At 43.6% G+C, this 18,613-nt stretch overlaps 1 protein-coding gene across 1 annotated transcript in view; it reads left to right on the top strand.

Moving 5' to 3' along the window:
• LOC144730876 (adhesion G protein-coupled receptor B3-like) overlaps positions 1-18,613 on the top strand; it is a 196,335-nt gene that overhangs the window by 122,069 nt on the left and 55,653 nt on the right. Inside the window, exons 13-16 of the mRNA XM_078611678.1 lie at positions 8,683-8,829; positions 9,750-9,822; positions 10,662-10,767; positions 17,381-17,421. Of these exons, the coding sequence (XP_078467804.1) occupies positions 8,683-8,829; positions 9,750-9,822; positions 10,662-10,767; positions 17,381-17,421 (367 nt within the window). The remainder of the gene's footprint in view (positions 1-8,682; positions 8,830-9,749; positions 9,823-10,661; positions 10,768-17,380; positions 17,422-18,613) is intronic.

Genomic DNA, 18,613 nt, shown 5'->3' with positions numbered 1-18,613 from the left:
CCAACAATCAATTCCCTACCCTTGGGAATCTGAGGCCCAAGTAGACAGCGACTCAAGACACCCCTAGAAATGGGTTTCCATGTCACTGTTTTTTTCTAAACGTCATTCGCTAGTGAGAGGAAATTGGAGAAACCCAGAGCAAACTCATACGTACGTGCTAAAAACATTGAAGCTCGGCACAGATTCCCGCTGTAGCTCGGGCGTTTTGCGCATGTGAGTCTCTGAATCAGGCACATGCCACACTCCTCACTCACTCTGCCTAATAAAAGTCTCGTTTCAACATCCCCCGCGGCTCCGATTAGCTTGGCTGGCTTAGTACAGTACGAAAGAAGTTCAACTTACACCATCACCTTTCTTCCTCCCTTTACTCCCTGCAGGCGAGTACGTTCGTGCTGTTCACAATTTTGGCAGTGCAGCAGCAGCAGCAGAGCAGTGCTCGGCACGCTGTTATCTTCTTGCGTAAGACAGGCGGCAGCAATATATCCAAAAGATAAATGCCAATGGCGAGGTCCGCTGCTGCTGGTCACGACGAGAGATCTTCAGCGGAGAGAGAGTTCGTGTGGTTTTGTTCCTCCTCCTCCTCCACCATTGAAGGAGTGCAGACCACAGCGCACTGATGCTCGCGGGTTGCGTAATGCTCTTTGGGATGTGGTCGGTGCCATACTTCATCTCGTTTTTTTGAGCCGACCTGTCACACCAGAGGGGGTATACACGAGGATGGAAGAACAGAAAGTGAATACAAACTTATTCTTAGGTTTTTTCGGTAAAGTCACGTAGGTAAAAAATTAAAATTAAAAATAATAAAAGTAAAATAAAATTAAAATAATTTTAATTTTTTACCTACGTGACTTTACCGAAAAAACCTAAGAATATGAATCCTTGCAGTCACGAAAGCTTCAAATCTAGAATTGAATACAAACTTGTTTCTTGCCTTGTTTTTTTTTGACACGAGGATACAAAAAAAAACCTGCTTCCGTTGCTCAACGGTGCTTTTGTGGGTGTTCTGCCACTCAAATTACCGAGACCGATGCCAGAGACTGCGGCGGACCTTGCTGCTGACGGAATGGCTTGCTCCCCGTGTCTGTAGCCATAACTGTGATGAAAATGGGTTCCCCATAAACGGAGTGCGGTGCGTTCATAGAAACGCGGCCAAACAAAGGTTGCTCTTGTGCGATTCATAAGCCAAAGTGCCTCCCTGTTCAAACCAGCCGTGGGATGGGCACATTTATTTTGGTGGCTCTGAGACATTTTGAATTCCACCTTCCGATGGCAGAGGCCAGTTTCTGCATAGGACAACCACTCTTCTTGGTTCTTTCGGTAAAGTCACGTAGAAGGGAAATAATAAAATAATAAAATTTAAACATAATAAAATAATTATCACGACGTTTCGGCCACAGCGCAAGCAGCCGTCCTCAGGTGAAGAACAGGTCTGTCGGGAAGACAGCGTCTGAATGGGCACCACCAGGCTTGGCAGCGTATATTTAAGCTGGGTTGGAGGGGGAAGGGGCGCCTTGACAAATTAATTTGCATATCAAGAGGAATTTAGCATATTTATGGGAAATATACGCTCCAAGCTTGGTGGTGTTTCATTCTTCACCTGAGGACGGCTGCTTGCGTTGTGGCCGAAACGTTGTGATAATTATTTTATTGTTTTATTTTTATTATTTTATTATTTCGCTTCTACGTGACTTTACCGAACTAACCAAGAAGATGAATCCCTGCAGTCACGAAATCTTTAAATCGAAAGGACAACAACTGTTTATTTATAACCAGAAGCTTTAAATCGCTGATTGAGTGCTGTTATCTCCAGGGCAGCCAGGCCAGACGTACACATGTTGAACTTCTTTCGCATCGTACGTAGCCAACCGTGCTAATCGGAGGTGCAGGGGAAGGACAACAAACTAAACACAAAAAGCAGTTCTAAAGGAATTAGTTTGCAATCTAGATTTAAAAGTGCATAGCTACGGTGGCTTCCTAATATTGAAACGAAGAGCGTTCCAGACAGCCGCAGAAGAGCATCTGAAAGCGCGTGATGCAGTGGCCGTCTTTGTTCGATGGCGAGCCAAAATCCGCCGCTGCGTGGATCACCGGAGTTCGCGTGATGGTTTATGCTCTTTGACGAGATCAGCAATGTATTGCGGTTTATTTGTGGCAATCACTTTGTGTGTCATGAGTGCGACCATATAATGTATTCTGAATAAGGGAAAAGCGCAGCCCTGCTACACGTAATGCCACTGCTGGCAGAAAGGCCCTTCTGTCACGGAGAATGAATTAGACCGTCAATATACGTGTGTATTGTTTACTAAACTTAACGGGGTTGTTATATTTTCCTAAAGTAATTTGGTTACTTAATTTGTTTGCGGTCATGATGCCACTAAGTCACAAACCGTTGACGAGCGAGAAGCTGCTAATCCTTAAATAAAGACAAAGATCCCCCGTGTAGCCTACACAGGCTGTCGGGGCAAGTGCTGTGAGAGATCACTTACTGAGGTTGGTATGGCACAAAAGGGCATAGCACCAAGCTCGGCTGAACTTTGTCGTGTATTAGTGATGGTTACACACCAATCTTAATTTTAGAACTTTCGTGATTGCAGGAATTATTATTTGTTTCTTTCGGTTAAGTCACACCAGCTTAGGTACTCATTTAAGGTCAAGTCGACATAGGGGAGACCCACGACCAGTTTGGATAATAATCACTGGTGTTGGCTGTGAGCAGCGGGAATCAGACTGGGGTTTCCGGGTTCTAAGCTTGGAGCACTAACCACTGTGCTACAGCTCCCACATCATTAAACAGCACACACACACACACGCGCTTATATAAATACTAGCTTTACTACCCGGCTTCGCCCGGGACTTGGATTCTCGACGCCCGGCCGTCTTTGTCTCCCCAGTGGCGATGTTCACACCACGGTTACTCGTTTGAGGCTGAGTCGACCTAGGGGAGGCCCAGGACCGGTTCAAATGATCGTCACAGGTGGTGGTAGTAAGTGGGAATCGAACTCGGGTCGCCGAGTTCATAGCGCAGCGCACTAACCACTACACTACCGCTCGCCCCACACACGCACCCCCCGTCCATAGGTACACATACACGCGCTCACCACTCACCCTCAACACTCACCCTCACCACTCACCCTCACCATTCACCCTCACCACTCTCCCTCACCACTCTCCCTCACCACTCATCCTCACCACTCATCCTCACCAATGACACGCTCACCAATTACCACTCACCACTCACCCTCAACACTCACCCTCACCATTCACCCTCACCACTCTCCCTCACCACTCATCCTCACCAATCACACCCTCACCAATCACCACTCACCACTCACCCTCAACACTCACCCTCACCACTCACCCTCACCATTCACCCTCACCACTCTCCCTCACCACTCTCCCTCACCACTCATCCTCACCAATCACACCCTCACCAATCACCACTCACCCTCAACACTCACCCTCACCACTCACCCTCACCACTCACCACTCATCCTCACCAATCACACCCTCACCAATCACCACTCACCACTCACCCTCACCCTCAACACTCACCCACACCACTCACCAGTCACCCTCACCATTGACCCTCACCACTCTCCCTCACCACTCATCCTCACCAATGACACGCTCACCAATCACCACTCACCACTCACCCTCAACACTCACCCTCACCACTCACCCTCACCATTCACCCTCACCACTCTCCCTCACCACTCTCCCTCACCACTCATCCTCACCAATCACACCCTCACCAATCACCACTCACCCTCAACACTCACCCTCACCACTCACCCTCACCACTCACCCTCACCACTCAACCTCCCCTCACCACTCACTAATCACCACTCACAATCGCCACTCACAACCGCCCTCACCATTGTATTTTTGCCCCGGTCAACGCCGGATATTTCCCATTCGTAGCAGTTTATATAAACTCTATAAGCAACTTATATTAAACAGGAAGCGCCATCCTAAAGTAATTTACAACCTTCGATTAGTCCTTTGTGCGATTGAAAGAATCGATTCCTGGCATGTTGGGGGTTTACATTTTGAATGATAGAGTTTCATTTTCATTGTTTTTTTATTTTTTCAGGAGTTTTTAATTACATTTTTGCCCCGGTCAAGGCCGGATATTTCCCGTTCGTAGCAGTTTATATCGACTTTAAGCAACTTATAGTAAACGGGAATCGTCCGAATGTAAAGGAATCTACAACCTTCGCTTCCTTTGCGCGATTCAGAGAATCGATTCTTGGCGCGTCGGGTTTAAAAGTAATTACACAGTTGTTTTTTTCATTGGTATGTAATGTTTGAAAGTTTTCATGAGATTTTAAATGTATTTTCCCCCCGGGCAACGCTGGGTATATCGAGTTTATACGACAAATGCGTGCGCATGTTTTTAACGGGAATTAAAAATGGCGTCCACCCGGCAGCGAATGCGTCGCTACCCGTTGCCAGGGGCAACCGCCGTCCAATGAAACTGCGTATGGTCCGGCGACACACAGACACACACACAAACAGACAGACAGATTTGCGATTTTATATATAGATATATATACACACACACTTTTTTTACGCACGGTTAATCCACCACATGAATCCCCCCCCCCCCCCCAATTGAACAATGGAGAGTCAACTGTATTTCTATTATCCAATTTCAAAGGTAATATTCATTCCTGAGCCGATTATCACAAACAAACATCACGGGCGGCGGGCAATGAGATCGAAATTTTGCTCAAACTAACCCGACAAGAAGAGGTTGACGAAATTAAATATTTCACAAAGCGTGCACAAAGGAAACAAGCGGATAAATAAGCAAAAGGGAAATAAATAAATAAATGCGCCATCAGCATGAGACGAGATTCCCACAGAGATCTACCGCCTGTGCACTGTCTCATCACTTGTCACTTGTGTTTTGAACCCAGGGCAGGTTGCAGTGGCAGAGGGCATGACCTTGTGGAATAGGGCCACGAAACGGGAGGGATTCCTTTTAAATGAGGCCAGAGCCAGACCTCTATGGACAGCTGTGTGGAGAATGTTAAAGTTGTCTGTGGGTATAGTGAGAGAGAATTGATGATGGGCGATGGTCACGTTCGTTAAGCGTGGTGTCCAAAGACTGTGGAAGCATAATATGGTCAATCAAATTCTTTCATATTTTTTTAAAATCTGGAATAATAATTTACAGACATTTGTCGTTCCACTGCTGAATCAATGCCTCCTTTATCATGCTAGTCACGTCGGAATTGGTGAAGCGGGAGGGCCAGTTCAGATATCACTCGCCACTAATGTGAACCGTGGCCAGGTATCAAACTCGGGAAGCCCGGAATCAAAGTTCAGTGTTAATCACTTTGCCACCAATCCACCCCATTTGTTTACATCACAATCTACATCGCAGTAGCGTTCTCTGCACTGTGTAATGAGCTCAGTACATTCCTTTAAGGAAATTATTCCGATGAAAGAATGTGTATCTTCTCAGTGAAGGGCCCTGGAATATAAGAGCACAGAGCCACTCCTGGGGTGACTTCATTAGGCCCACCTTATTGAAAGCTCCCCGTCAATCCGTCACTCGGGCTCTGCGTGGTGGCTTTTCTCCTCCATCACTCATTTGGTACATTAATGAATGTCAAACCTCGCAGCTGAATAATACCAACGTTAACGAACGTATGTATATTTTGTGTAATTAATTGTTTTCTGTAGTTATTGGTGACCCGGCAAAGAACATCAACTCCCTACACTTGAGAATATTAGACCTGAGTCGGCAGTGACTTAATTTAGTTGTATGTTATTCGGTTTCCATTTCACGTTTTAGTTGAATAAATATTGCATTAAATAATTTTGTATCTATTCTTACGAACAACGAATCCTACCCACAAACAGGATATACAATTGATTCAGCCGTTGTGTTTTGTCAAATGAATGCCTTTTGTATGAAGTGAATACTTTTCAGGAGAATTAAGTGCATGTAATGAAATCCATCCAATTGTAGTCATAATCAGGATGCTCCTGTGCCAATACAAGGCATACATCAGGGTCAGTACGCGATGTCAGTCGGAGCTGTTGCATAGAAATACAATCTTTTTGAAAAAATTTTACTCAACTTAAAAACAGGCTGCTTTTGATTAAAATGCATTTTAATTATCCAATTTCTAAATGGAAACCGAATGCGCGTTTCATTTTTGTTACCCAGTTCATGTAAACGCTTTTGCCGGAAGTTGCATATTGATATAAATCCCATGAGAGTTTAATAGAGGTTTTAGAAAAAACTATTCATCGCAGGATTGTGTGTTTCCAATGGCAGGCAGATGCATGAAAAGTGACACTGAATAACATCTTAGTAATTTAACCCCAGCCAGAGATTGCAAATTCATAGTGATGAAAATCACATTAACTACAGGTTAGGATGTTGGACGTTAAAATAGTTTTATGTTGAAATGTATATATTTATTTATTTTTATATTCAAATACATTTTCTCACAGTTAAGCCAATTCCATTACATTCTGGGTTTAATGCAAAACATTATCTGTAATATATGTGTAAGTAACGATCACATGCGATATCTGGCTGATTTAGACTGCTGGTCGAGTGCTCGATCTACATTAAGAAGATCGTGAGTTCAAATCCTGGTTTTTATTTTGTTTCAGCAGCCAATACAATCACAACCACCTTGTGAAAAGTCAGCGTTGCTCAACCTATTACAGACTGGTCCCCACCGTGGGAATGTGGAATTTCCCGTGCTGTTTCAGGACAAATGAGAGAGACGAGCACTGCATCGTGCTTGTTTTAACAGGGGCACAACTTTGTTTACATTCATAGAAGAACTTGACATTGACTCCATCTGAAGATAATTTTACATAAATAATATTTTTAAAAAGTCATAACCGTTGCACGTATCGCATCAGCCTACCCACTGAGGCCCTTTCTGGGAGGCACCTCACACCCCTATACTTGGCATCTCAGGAAGCCACCGAGTGGATTGCCAAACTTAGATGTGCCGTTGTCAACTCTTCCGACAATATAGGAAGATAAGGTTTCTAGGCTCACGAACAAAATTGGCATTGGCCTCGATTTTTATTTGGAAAGACAGACTTGTTTTTTTTTATATTGTTGCCTGTAACCCTTACAAGGAGGTGTTTGCATATAAATGTTATGATTTTCTCCTAGCCTGGTAGATCAAATGTAATGCTCCAACAAAAGGCAATATTCCTCTGTTATGATGATATTTGGTAAAAAAAAAAGGGTAACCATTGCCGTGAAAATGCATTCTCAACTTCCTTTCACAGCATTATCTGCACTTATTTACATAATTCATGAGAAGTTTGCGTGATCCATTTGAGAACGTATTGTGGAACATTGCAATCGTATCCACCTTGCGCTCAATTACAAGGACACTCAGGTGTGTATCAAGGTACACGTCTTGGGAGCACGCGCTCTGGATGATGATGATGATGATGATAATAATAGCAGAAGATGCGCAGTACAGCATGACCCATTATACAGGTGGTTCTATCGGTTGTGTTCTGACACCGATGATTGACTCTCAGTCTCAATACACACTGCTGGAAAGAGGGCCTTTTTGATTGCCCATGAGTATCAGGCACAGTTATTGTAGATCTCCAAGCGCGTAATGGGTATTGTGCCGAATTACTACAATGATGGGCGTAGTCACAAATTATGACATACTGCTGTGTGCTGGGGGTGTTATGGAGCTCGCAGGAATGAGTGAGGTTTATCATCCCACAGCATGATTTCGAACTCACCGGCTCTATGTGTGCCGTAAATATAAAGGCATTCTTGTCCTATTTACGCGAAAAGCCTAACTCAATGGTGCGTATTTACGTTGCATATGGTATACCTTCGTGTGATATGAGTGCAGCTGTTCCATTTTGGTAATTGTTTTTTGTTGTTTCTGAATGGTTTATTTTGGTCCTTAGTTGGTGAGAGCTTCAATTGCCGCATGAATATTCTGCGGAGTGAAATGTCTTTTCAATGTGGGTTTTCTGATCACTTACGGAAAGCGCTGGATTATAATTATTATTAACTATGATCGGTGTGTGTTGCATTTGTGTGTGTGGGGGGTAGCAGTAATTAAGTGATTAGCACTCTGCACTACGTACCCAGCAACCCGACTTCTATTCCCACTTACGCCCAACACCAGTGACGATTATCTGAACCGGCGATGACCATCCTCTAGGTTGCCTCAGCCCGTACACGAGGGCCTGGTGCGGTGTGTCAACATCGTCACGAGGGGTGTTGACCACCCACCCCTTCGTGTGCCGTGCCGGTCTTAATAGGTGCTACTCACTAACAGCACTTGCCCTAGCAGTCTATTATATTTAGATTTGAAGCTTTCGTGACTGCAAGGATTCATATTCTTAGGTTTTTTCGGTAAAGTCACGTAGGTAAAAAATTTAAATTAATAAGAGTAAAATAAAAATAAAATAAAAAAATTATAATTAATAAAAGTAAAATAAAAATAAAATAAAAAATAAAAATCACGACGTTTTGGAGGTAACACAAGCCGGAGTGTTGCCTCTGAAACGTCGCAAATTTTTTTTTACTTTTATTAATTTTAATTTCTTACCTACGTGACTTTACCGAAAAAAACCTAAGAATACAGTCTATTAAAGGCTAAACGGGGTGGGATCTTCTGTGTCTGTTCCATCTGCTGCATGCCCCACCCGTAGTCGTCGGCGTGCACAAACTTTCGAGCGCCGAGGGCGGCACGGACTTGACGTTCCCAGTGAAGGGCCGGCGCAACATGATCAAGTGGGTCAAGAGCACGGAGGACAAGGTGGTCATCTCCAACGCGGCTCTCTCGTCCGGCCGCCAGGGTGAGAGGGGTGGGAAGCGTTCCACCGTGAAGACGAACCGCTCCTCTCGGGGAGCTCGACATCATCACGTCGGCACAAATAACCGCGAGGCACCGCGCGGAACCTCGCCAGCGAATGCCAAACTCGGTTTGGCGTTATTCTGGAAAGTCGGCAATTGTTTTAGAATGTTGATGGGTCATGCCCTTTATTTATTTATTTGATGCCTGATCCCCGGCATAATAAATGTGGCGTTTTCGCCACAAGGACTACCCTACCTCTATTTCAGTTGGGTGATATTTTGGCTTTTGAATAATAATATTAATGACGAAATACATATTTCTATTTGGAACCTTTATTATGTTGCACAAGCTGGTTTCCAGTCATAAGGTTGAGTGTTTAAATCCAGGAAAAGGTCAACTCAGCCCTTAGAATTGATTAAATGATCACCACTAGGTCAACGTTATGCATGGTGGGAATTCCATAGTGGCTACCCTGCCATAGGAGTGTAGCATTTTCACGACTGCCATACAGTCACCAGTGGAGATGAGCATCATTACGTTACGTAATATTTGCACGTTAGAAACTTCAACCTTAAAAAAATGAAAACATGCGCGTGTTTTATGCAGAAACGTTCTAGCCGAATAATCAGCAGATGTCGTTTAAACATGACATGTATTTCTCTAAAATACACGTCTTCTAAAACAAGTCATGATCTCAGACATAATGACGTCAAATGCGTAGCAGTGGGTTTTTTTTTCTAGCATTAAAGCATTATGCATTGACTCAAAGCAGCGTTAATGCCAGGGCAGTGCATGCAACATTAGGCACAAGATTCCTAGCCATTGATGATATAAAACTCACCGAGCATGAAAGGACCTCGTGTGTACATGAGCTATATTTTATGTGGTTTATTTGTGCACATGCTCTTGCGTTGGTTGCAGGAGAACCGCCGCCGGTTTATGTCATCGGAGTGTCTTTTTATAAGAACCTGGAAGGCATCATACCCAAGCCAAGGTAATAAATTGTGCTTTATTTCCAAATATATTTCCACGTCAAGTGCACCACTAAATCGCTACGAAATTGACAAAAGAAATAATAATTGTGCCTTTCGCGAAGACAACACGTGCAACGCCCCCGTTTACACACGTTGTACTATGCTCGCACTACCACACGTAGCAGAGGCATGGCATCACACAGAGGCTGTACATGCATATATACAGACGCGCACATGCCACCATAATAGGCCTTTTGACATCGTTGACGGATACAAACATATGTAAGGAAAAAATAACGTGCAAAGAAAAAATCCTCTCAAAATGTGAACACTGAGCAAAAACACTTTCGCTGGCATGCTCGTTAAACACTCTCTTTTGCTGTGGAGCCTCTGCAGCATAGAGTAGAATTTGCAGTTTAAAGTATAGTTAATCCCACGCAGACTTTACATGTGTATTCATGTGCCTACGATTTATAACGAGTGAAATATAATGACGGCTTATAACCTTTTTTAAAAGTTTCATGGTTAAAATGTTAGCCCAAGAGAAACAATTAAAATGCTTACATCTTTTCCCACCTGTAATTGGATTTCGGAATTTAAAAATATGTCATGCAGAGTTGGCAGGCACTATTTTGTTCTACTAGATGTGTGTTTTGAAACTAGTGAAACATTATTCGAGGAACTTAAAGATATTATCCTAATTGTGCCACTGAAAATCTATCTCGTTTCGATTTGAAAACTTTTGCAAAAAGCAGCTCTCCTGCAACTTATTTCTAAACACACTGATCTTCAACGAGTGAATTAAATGTAAACAAGTGAAATGTCTGTCCTTTGATCAGAAATATGTTGTATTTTGCAGCAATGGGACCATAATCAACTCCAGGATAGTGTCTGTGACCATCCGGCCAGCACCAAAGAACAAGGACTTGCCACTTCTGGAAATAGAATTCTCTCACACATCGAATGTGAGTTCACCGTCCGCTTTGACGAGTCGTATTTTTCATTTTCAGGCAACACCTATGGTGGATGGGGCGTTCTGGTTGATGTGGCAGAGCAGATGAATGCACAATCCATTTAACAAATCGTAACTTGTTTTTCGGCTTCAGTGGTGGAGCGGTGGTTAACGTGCTGTGCTTTGAACCCGCGGACTTGAATTTAATTCCTGGCCAATGGGAAATTATATTTAAACTTGTCCTGGGTACCCCAACCCCCGCTTTCACCAACCCACACTGACCAGCATCGGTGAGGCATGGTCTAACAACCCCATGACTGATATGGCGTGGGAAGGCTTTCATCCAACAATAGAATGACAATAGGCTGTGAATTATTATTATTCGGTCGTAAATGCAAGACGCGGATAAAAAAAGAAACAACGGTACAAATATAACATGAGAGCAAGATGCACTGGATAAGGTTATATCCAGGTTTAAGTAAGCTCTATATTTAATCTCACAGTGACATAAACACACGTAAATCTATAAAGAGAGTGTAAACATGTGGGGAGTAAGGGGCGCCAGACAAACGTTCGGTACACGTGCAAGTACACGCTATGTTTTGGTTTATTCGGGAAGTAAAGAGGGGGATGAGTGAAGAGAGGGAACCAAGCTGCAGATGAGCGACCAGGGAATTCCAGAAAAGTGGAGCAGTGACACGGAAATGTTTTTTTTTTTACTACCAAAGTTTTAGCAAATGTCAGTTTTAGAAGGAATACAGAGGCACTTCTGAGGCTGCGGGAGGGAGTCAGCGGAACTGAGCGGTCCTTTAGGTAATTGGCAGATTTGTTTAAGAGGACCTTTAGGATGAAGATGGCCCAGTGGTGGTCTCTCCGGATATCCAGGGGGACAGATTTGAGTTGAATTATTCACTTGTTTTGGGGCATTTACGCAGCAGCTTGTGCACAATTACTAAGTGAGTCTATAATCATATTAGTCTTAATTTTTGCGTTGACTTTGTTATTGTTTACACTTTGAGTCCTTTTTTTACACAGCATTACTCTCTTATTGATCCGTGTTTCATTGATTCAACATCGTTTTTTAACGTTATAGTGCACTACAACAATTTGCTGCTATCATGCTTTTAATATAGTCTGCTTCAGCAGCAGGCCATGCTTTACCACCTGATGACGGACGCTTGTGCTGCGCCTAAAACGTCGTGATTTATTTTATTTTATACCTACGTGACTTTACTGAAAGAACCAAAGAGTATGCTTTACTAAGTTTCTTTTTTTTCATCAGTTAATTGTGCTGTTGCAGTGCATTGTAGTCCAGGTCTCCTTGAAAAATAGACTTGTGGTCTCAATGGGCTCTTGCTGAGCCGAAAATAAAGGAGTTGGTACGTCGTGCTAATACAACAATAAATAGATTTTCGATTTAAAGCTTTCGTGGCTGCAGGGATTCATCTTCTTGGTTCTTTCGGTAAAGTCACGTAGAAGGGAAATAATAATAAAACATAATAAAATAATTCTCACGACGTTTCGGCCACAACGTCTGAAGACGCTGTCTTCCCGACAGCCGACAGACCTGTTCTTCACCTGAGGACGGCTGCTTGCGTTGTGGCCAAAACATCGTGAGAATTATTTTATTATGTTTTATTTTTATTATTTTATTATTTCCCTTCTACGTGACTTTACTGAAAGAACCAAGAAGAACAATAAATTGGTTATTACAAGCCTAATTTTATTTTTTAGACCCCCCCCCCCCCCGAGAAAATATCCCAATATTCCTATCAAGGCCAGTCAGAGTTACAGGAATGGGATTTTCAATGCACCAAGCTTATACTTGGTGCATTTTGTTGGTGTTGCTGTCATTGTGTCAGTCTTAATATGAATGCAGAACTTCATTTCCATTTTCTAGGAAGAACCGCTCACGTATAATGGTTCGCTATGAAGAGAGACCTACATTTGCACGATTGGCCTTTTCCTTAATGAGCGTTTTGCTCGCACGAGAACAAAATCGGTGCACTCGGAGAAAACCCCGTGCAGTCCGAGGGGACGTCATGTCTTAAAATCTGCGCGGGCAAATCATAAACCCCATTTGCTGCACTGCCATCTCTTGGCCACCTTGTACACGCGATTAAATCCGCACAATCCATCAAACTCTGCCTCCAAAAGAGCCGGGTTACAGGCATGCACCACTACTACGCCTGCATGGTGATTTCAGCAGACGTTGGCCGCTGTTGCAGTCTCCGCCGACGGCGGGTACATCATCGGTGTGCCGTTAGAGTCGTGCTCCGTGGTTAATTGGTTACGGGATGGAAATGGCAGAGAAGCTCACAGCACAGGGACTTGTCACATATCCCGTGTGCGTCGGCAAAACACTTTCAGAACATCGTATGCATTTTTTTTATTGTTTTATTGTATTATTCCTTTTTCCCTTTTGGCAAAACGGTGTCAATTTGCTGCGAATGATTAATTCACACGTTGCCAATCGTGAAAATGCATGCTGCAGTCTTAATAATGAAATGTCTGGAAGCATTCTAGCATTGAAAATTGCTGATGTGAAGATGTATATTGAATAAGCTCATTAGTTGCATTTCTGTACATACCCAGAGGGTGGGACATTAGTGTTTAATCATGAAATTACAAACATATATTTATTGCAGCGAAATGGGTTCAATAATAAATCATTATTAGTCTGTAGGTGTTTAATTCAACCGCACTTGCATCTAAGTATAGTACTGTGATAGCATATGCATCTGTGCATGTGTACATACATATGGGGAGCGTCAGTGTAGCAGTTAGTTACACTGATGCTCCGTTTTCCCGCTCATGGCTAACATCGGTGACAAATATCTGAACCGATCTTGGACCTCCCCTAGGTCGACTCAGCCTCAAATGAGTACCTGGTGCGGTGTGTAAACATCGCCACTAAAGAGGCAAAGGTGGCCGGGCATGGTGTGGGCCTCCCACCCCCTCGTGTGCCACAATGCCGTCCTTTATAGGTGCTCGCTAACAGCACTTGCCCCAACAGTCTGTTTAAGGGGAATCTTTTTTTGTTTTTGTTTTCATGTTCTACAATTCTGGCCATCTTTATTCCATTTCTGTTCACCCACATCAGTGACAAGCGATGTTGAACCTGTCCAGGGCCCTCGCCTAGGTCATCTCAACCTTTAATAATCACCTGGAGCTGTTTGTGTACATCAGCTGTAGGGAGACGTACCCAGCCAGGGGGTGCTGCTGACCACTCCATCTTACACAATGCTGGCCATAATAGGTGCTCACTAACAGCACTGGGTGCCGCGGTGGTAAAATGTGAACTTCCTCGCCTGGTATACAGAAGGTCGTGGGTTCGATCCTTACCCAGATGCCTGCTGCATATTTTGAGTTTGCATGTTTCTCTCACCGTTGTTGTGTGGATTTTTCTCCAGAGCTTCTGGTTTTTTCCTCCACATTTAGAAAAATGCGTTTCGAGTTTTTGGCCGCTTATTCATTTCCGCGTGATTGTTGAGCTATCATTTGTGGCCAGGTCGCTTCTGGAAAAGAGCTATATAGCTCAGTGTGTCTTACTTGGTAAAGTAAAAAATAATTGTAGTAATAGTTAAGTTTTACTTGCCCCTTTGGCCTAAAAGGCCACATATTGGTGCATTGTCATTTTCTGTACGAATGTGTCTATTCTTTTTAGCAACATTTGTTCAACAGGTTTTACTCTGCTGATGAGATTCAGACAGTGTGAAACCAACAACAATGATAATACAATGGAGAGACTGGTGTCCGCCTTAGAGATGTAGAATTTCCGCCAGTGGCTCAGGTCTACCAATGGGGATGGGTGTGACAACATGTGCTCTTGCTTGAGGGGAGCGGTGGTGTAGCGGTTAGCGCGCTGCACTACGAACTTGGCGACCCGGGTTCGATTCCCGCTCACGGCAAACACCAGTGACGATTATCTGAACCGGTCCTGGGCCTCCCCTAGGTCGACTCAGCCTCAAATGAGTACCTGGTGCGGTGTGTAAACATCGCCGCTAGGGAGACAAAGGCGGTCGGGCGTGGTGCTGGCCACCCACCCCCTCGTGTGCCGTTCCGGCCTTCATAGGTGCTCGCTAACAGCACTTGTCCCTACAGTCTGTTAAGGCTATACGGGGGATCCTTTATCTTTGTCTTGCTTGAGCAGGGAAAGGCGTTTGGCTCCAATATCGCATTCCGGTGGGAAGACTCACATTAATTGTCATCGACAACGACAGGTGCCTGGTCTTGACGTAGCAGCGTGGATTCAAACATAATTGAGGCAAATATTACACATTTGCATAAACTGTTTCGGTTTGCTGGCCTGGCAAATTTACACAGCAATGCAGAGGCGTTAGCACCAGCCGTGCCAACCAGTGCTTGATCCGCAAGCTGCGACGTTCGACGCGGTGCGCATTCAATCGTTCATTACTCGTTCCTGGACTTGACCGTCGCGCTTTTTAAATAGTCCACACAATCGCCTGTTGCTTAGTAACGGAGTTGTGGTGTACATTATTAGCATGAACAATACAGGGAAATCGGTCAGGTCGCTTACATTTTTGGACGTGCTTCATATCCGGGGAGTATTGACTCGGGGGAGATTGTGACTAATGCTACTTCATTGTTGCTTAATTAGCATTCTGAATACTTACGAAATATAGTCATTACTCTGCGTATTGTTGTTGTTCATAAAACGTGCTCCATTGCGTGTGAATAATTATCTTTCATTTCACCAATTTATCTGAATAATATTTGCTGGGAGGGTTTGTTTTTTTTCCGATCAGCATGCGCGCAGACTTTACTCAATCCCATGCAAACGTCGCCCTCAATGTACAGCACATCGTCAATCATCATCAACATCGTCATGGTCGCTACCACGCTCGCGAAATGGCATAACCATCGACAATACCAATTTTTCATCTTCCCTAAATGCCTTATTGAGGCCCGACTCACCGCAACGCGGCTCAGCCCGTGGCTCCAAACATTTATTTTCTACGAGTGCGTACGAAGAAACACTTATTCACTTTACGGGCTCTTGCTGTGCCAGGTAGCTGGCTCCGAGTTGACTGAGTGCAGAGAACTGTGGCAGTGGTTGGGGGCGGGGGGGGGGAATAACTAAATCAAATTGCCGTCCGTACCGCGCGAGGATTCGTGCCTCAGCCGGGTGCTGCGCGTGACAAATCCATCACAGTGAGGCACACCTCGGCAGGACATCGTTCTCGTACCTCCGGAGGATCCGTCGCCGTGGTCTGACGGATTGTAAACCGTCCACGTCAGCTGTATGTGAGATTGAGCGCGGAATGAGGTCGCAATGTTTTTTATAGATAAGAAATCAAGCTTGGGGGGTGGGGAGGGGTGGGGCTTTTAATTTGTTAACGCGCTCAAACTAAACTTATTTTTTACGTAAAATGTATCGACATTGAATTCCGGTATTATTTCAATCAACAATGAGAGTTTGAATGAACGCAGCGTTGCTATCAGAAGTCCACGCCACGCCATTCGATTACATTTGCTGATTGATTAAGAGCTTCTGTGAAGACAGCAGCAGCAGGACCAGTAGAGACCGTCACAATCAAGCCCTATAGCTCAGCTGGGCATTAAAAACTTCCCTACTTTTCCCCCACTTTTTGAACAAGATATGACATCTGATGACACCTCCCTGGGTCGTAAACTTAATTTTTTGAGGTATGAATCATCCACGCAATTCACATGTGTGGTTATGTCTCACCGTGCAAATAAACATGGGCATTTTCAAGGCCGCGTGTCATATACATGGTGAAATATGTCAGCACCATGGTTTAAATTTTCCCATATTTGAAAGACTACTCGCAAATTTGACTGAATTGCAAAAAGGCATAGCATACGTCGCCACGACCATCAATATTTGGCAGGACCCTCCTGAAAGAAAGTCTTTAGACTATAAAAAAGTATAATAATAAAAGTTGCGCGATTATTACATGTATAAATATTAAAATGAATGCCAGCGAATTTACGGGAGAGGTTTTTTTGAGTCAGTAAAATACATCCCAATGGAGCCATGTCTTGAAATGAAGAAAATCCTCGCCGTAATTTTCACCGCCAGCTGGCAAAGGGTTGGGCACTTGTTAAGTTGTCATTTCATCTTATGCCAATACTTTATTTTATGCAAGAATTGTTCAACAAAATAAAATAAACAGCACCCAACCAAACTAACCAACAGACGCCCACACCCTAAATCTCGATTTAAAGCTTTCGTGACTGCAGGGATTCATCTTCTTGGTTCTTTCGGTAAAGTCAAGTAGAATGGAAGTAATAAAATAATAAAAATAAAACATTTTTATGTTTCGATTAAAAGCTTTCGTGACTGCAGGGATTCATCTTCTTGGTTCTTTCGGTAAAGTCACGTAGAATGGAAATAATAAAATAATAAAAAATAACACATAATAAAATAATTATCACGACATTTCGGCCACAACGCAAGCAGCCGTCCTCAGGTGAAGACCAGGTCTGTCGGGGAGACAGCGCCTGTTAAAAAATATCAAACTCGTAATGCTCACAGTAGCAATGCGTCTCTTGGGAGTCTGTTTTAATAAAGCGAGCTATAAAAACGCAATGCAGGGTTTTTCCCCGCTAATGCTCGCGATGTTTCCCCGTTACCGCAGGGCACGGGCGCATTCTGCTCTTCGTGGGACGCGGCGAGCAGGTGAGTAAACACGGAGCATGCCGACACTTCTCAACGACACGCACCGAGCCGAGAGAGCCACCCCACGGGGTCCTCCCCGTTGGCCGAGATTTTTTTTGTCTTTTGTTCACTTTGCCACCCGCCAAGGCTAAGGCGCGAGCGAGGGGGGAAAGCGTTTTCGTTATTTGTTGTTGTTGTCGTTGAAAAGACGACATTTCTGCTCGTGCATAATTGCCAGCGTGGTGGGTTATTACTTGGCAGACACAAACTCCCACCGTGGGAATGCGATGCGGAATGTACGTCCTCTGCCTCAGGGCTACCGGTGAAGATGCGTGTTGCCACGTTGCTGCTTTGGACGGCGAGACACTTTGAGATTTTCTTTTTTACTTGTGGGAAGTCAACAACGAACGTCTTGTGGGCGGACCTAATCCCACCATTGGAATGTCGAGTTTCCTCCACTGGCTCAGGGCCACAAATTTATGAGTGCAACCCAATGCTTGTTGGAGGATGAAGACCCTTTGACTCGCCTCTGACTGATTTCATTAATATACTTTTTTAAATGCTTTATTTCAAATGGACGTGAATGATTTTTGCAGTTTCTTTAGTCGGAAATAGATCTATTATATGCATTGCTTCATTTTGTTTGGTTTTATTTATGATTTTAATTTAATGCCTCCTATGTTTCATGGCTACACAGCTACTGCCAATTCAGTATGCACAAGAGTATGACTCAATGATTGTTCTTCTCATTTTGGAAAATTTTCATGAACAAAATAATATTTATGGTTTGTACAGTTTAGCTCCATAGCATAGGTGTAGTGTTGGCATATCACTGCCGAATTAATTCCATTTTAACGAAATTATTCTCTCATGTACGATTTGGTGAATGTCTCCTAAGCATAAACATTCACAGTAATCAATTTTTCAATGCTTCTTCACTTGTCTGCATAATCCTGTGGTGATATTGCGTAACAATTTTATAACAAAATGAAACATTCATGCATCTGATAAAAATGCATAGAAAGACCCTCATTCAAAGTGTGTATTCAATGTTGGTTATACATCAAGCAGTGTTGCTACATCTGCTGGTGCATGAATTGAAATTCACGAAAGCCATCCTCCATTTCTCATTTCTCGACTCTGTAATTTCAGATTACAGCGACAAAGTAAATGTTTTCCTATAAGCTCAGCAGATGAGTTGAGAGCTATAGAA

This window comes from Lampetra planeri, chromosome 2, assembly GCF_965212315.1.
Source record: "Lampetra planeri chromosome 2, kcLamPlan1.2.h2, whole genome shotgun sequence".
NCBI classification, from domain to species: domain Eukaryota; kingdom Metazoa; phylum Chordata; class Hyperoartia; order Petromyzontiformes; family Petromyzontidae; genus Lampetra; species Lampetra planeri.
This window is presented reverse-complemented; position numbering and strand designations above follow the sequence as displayed.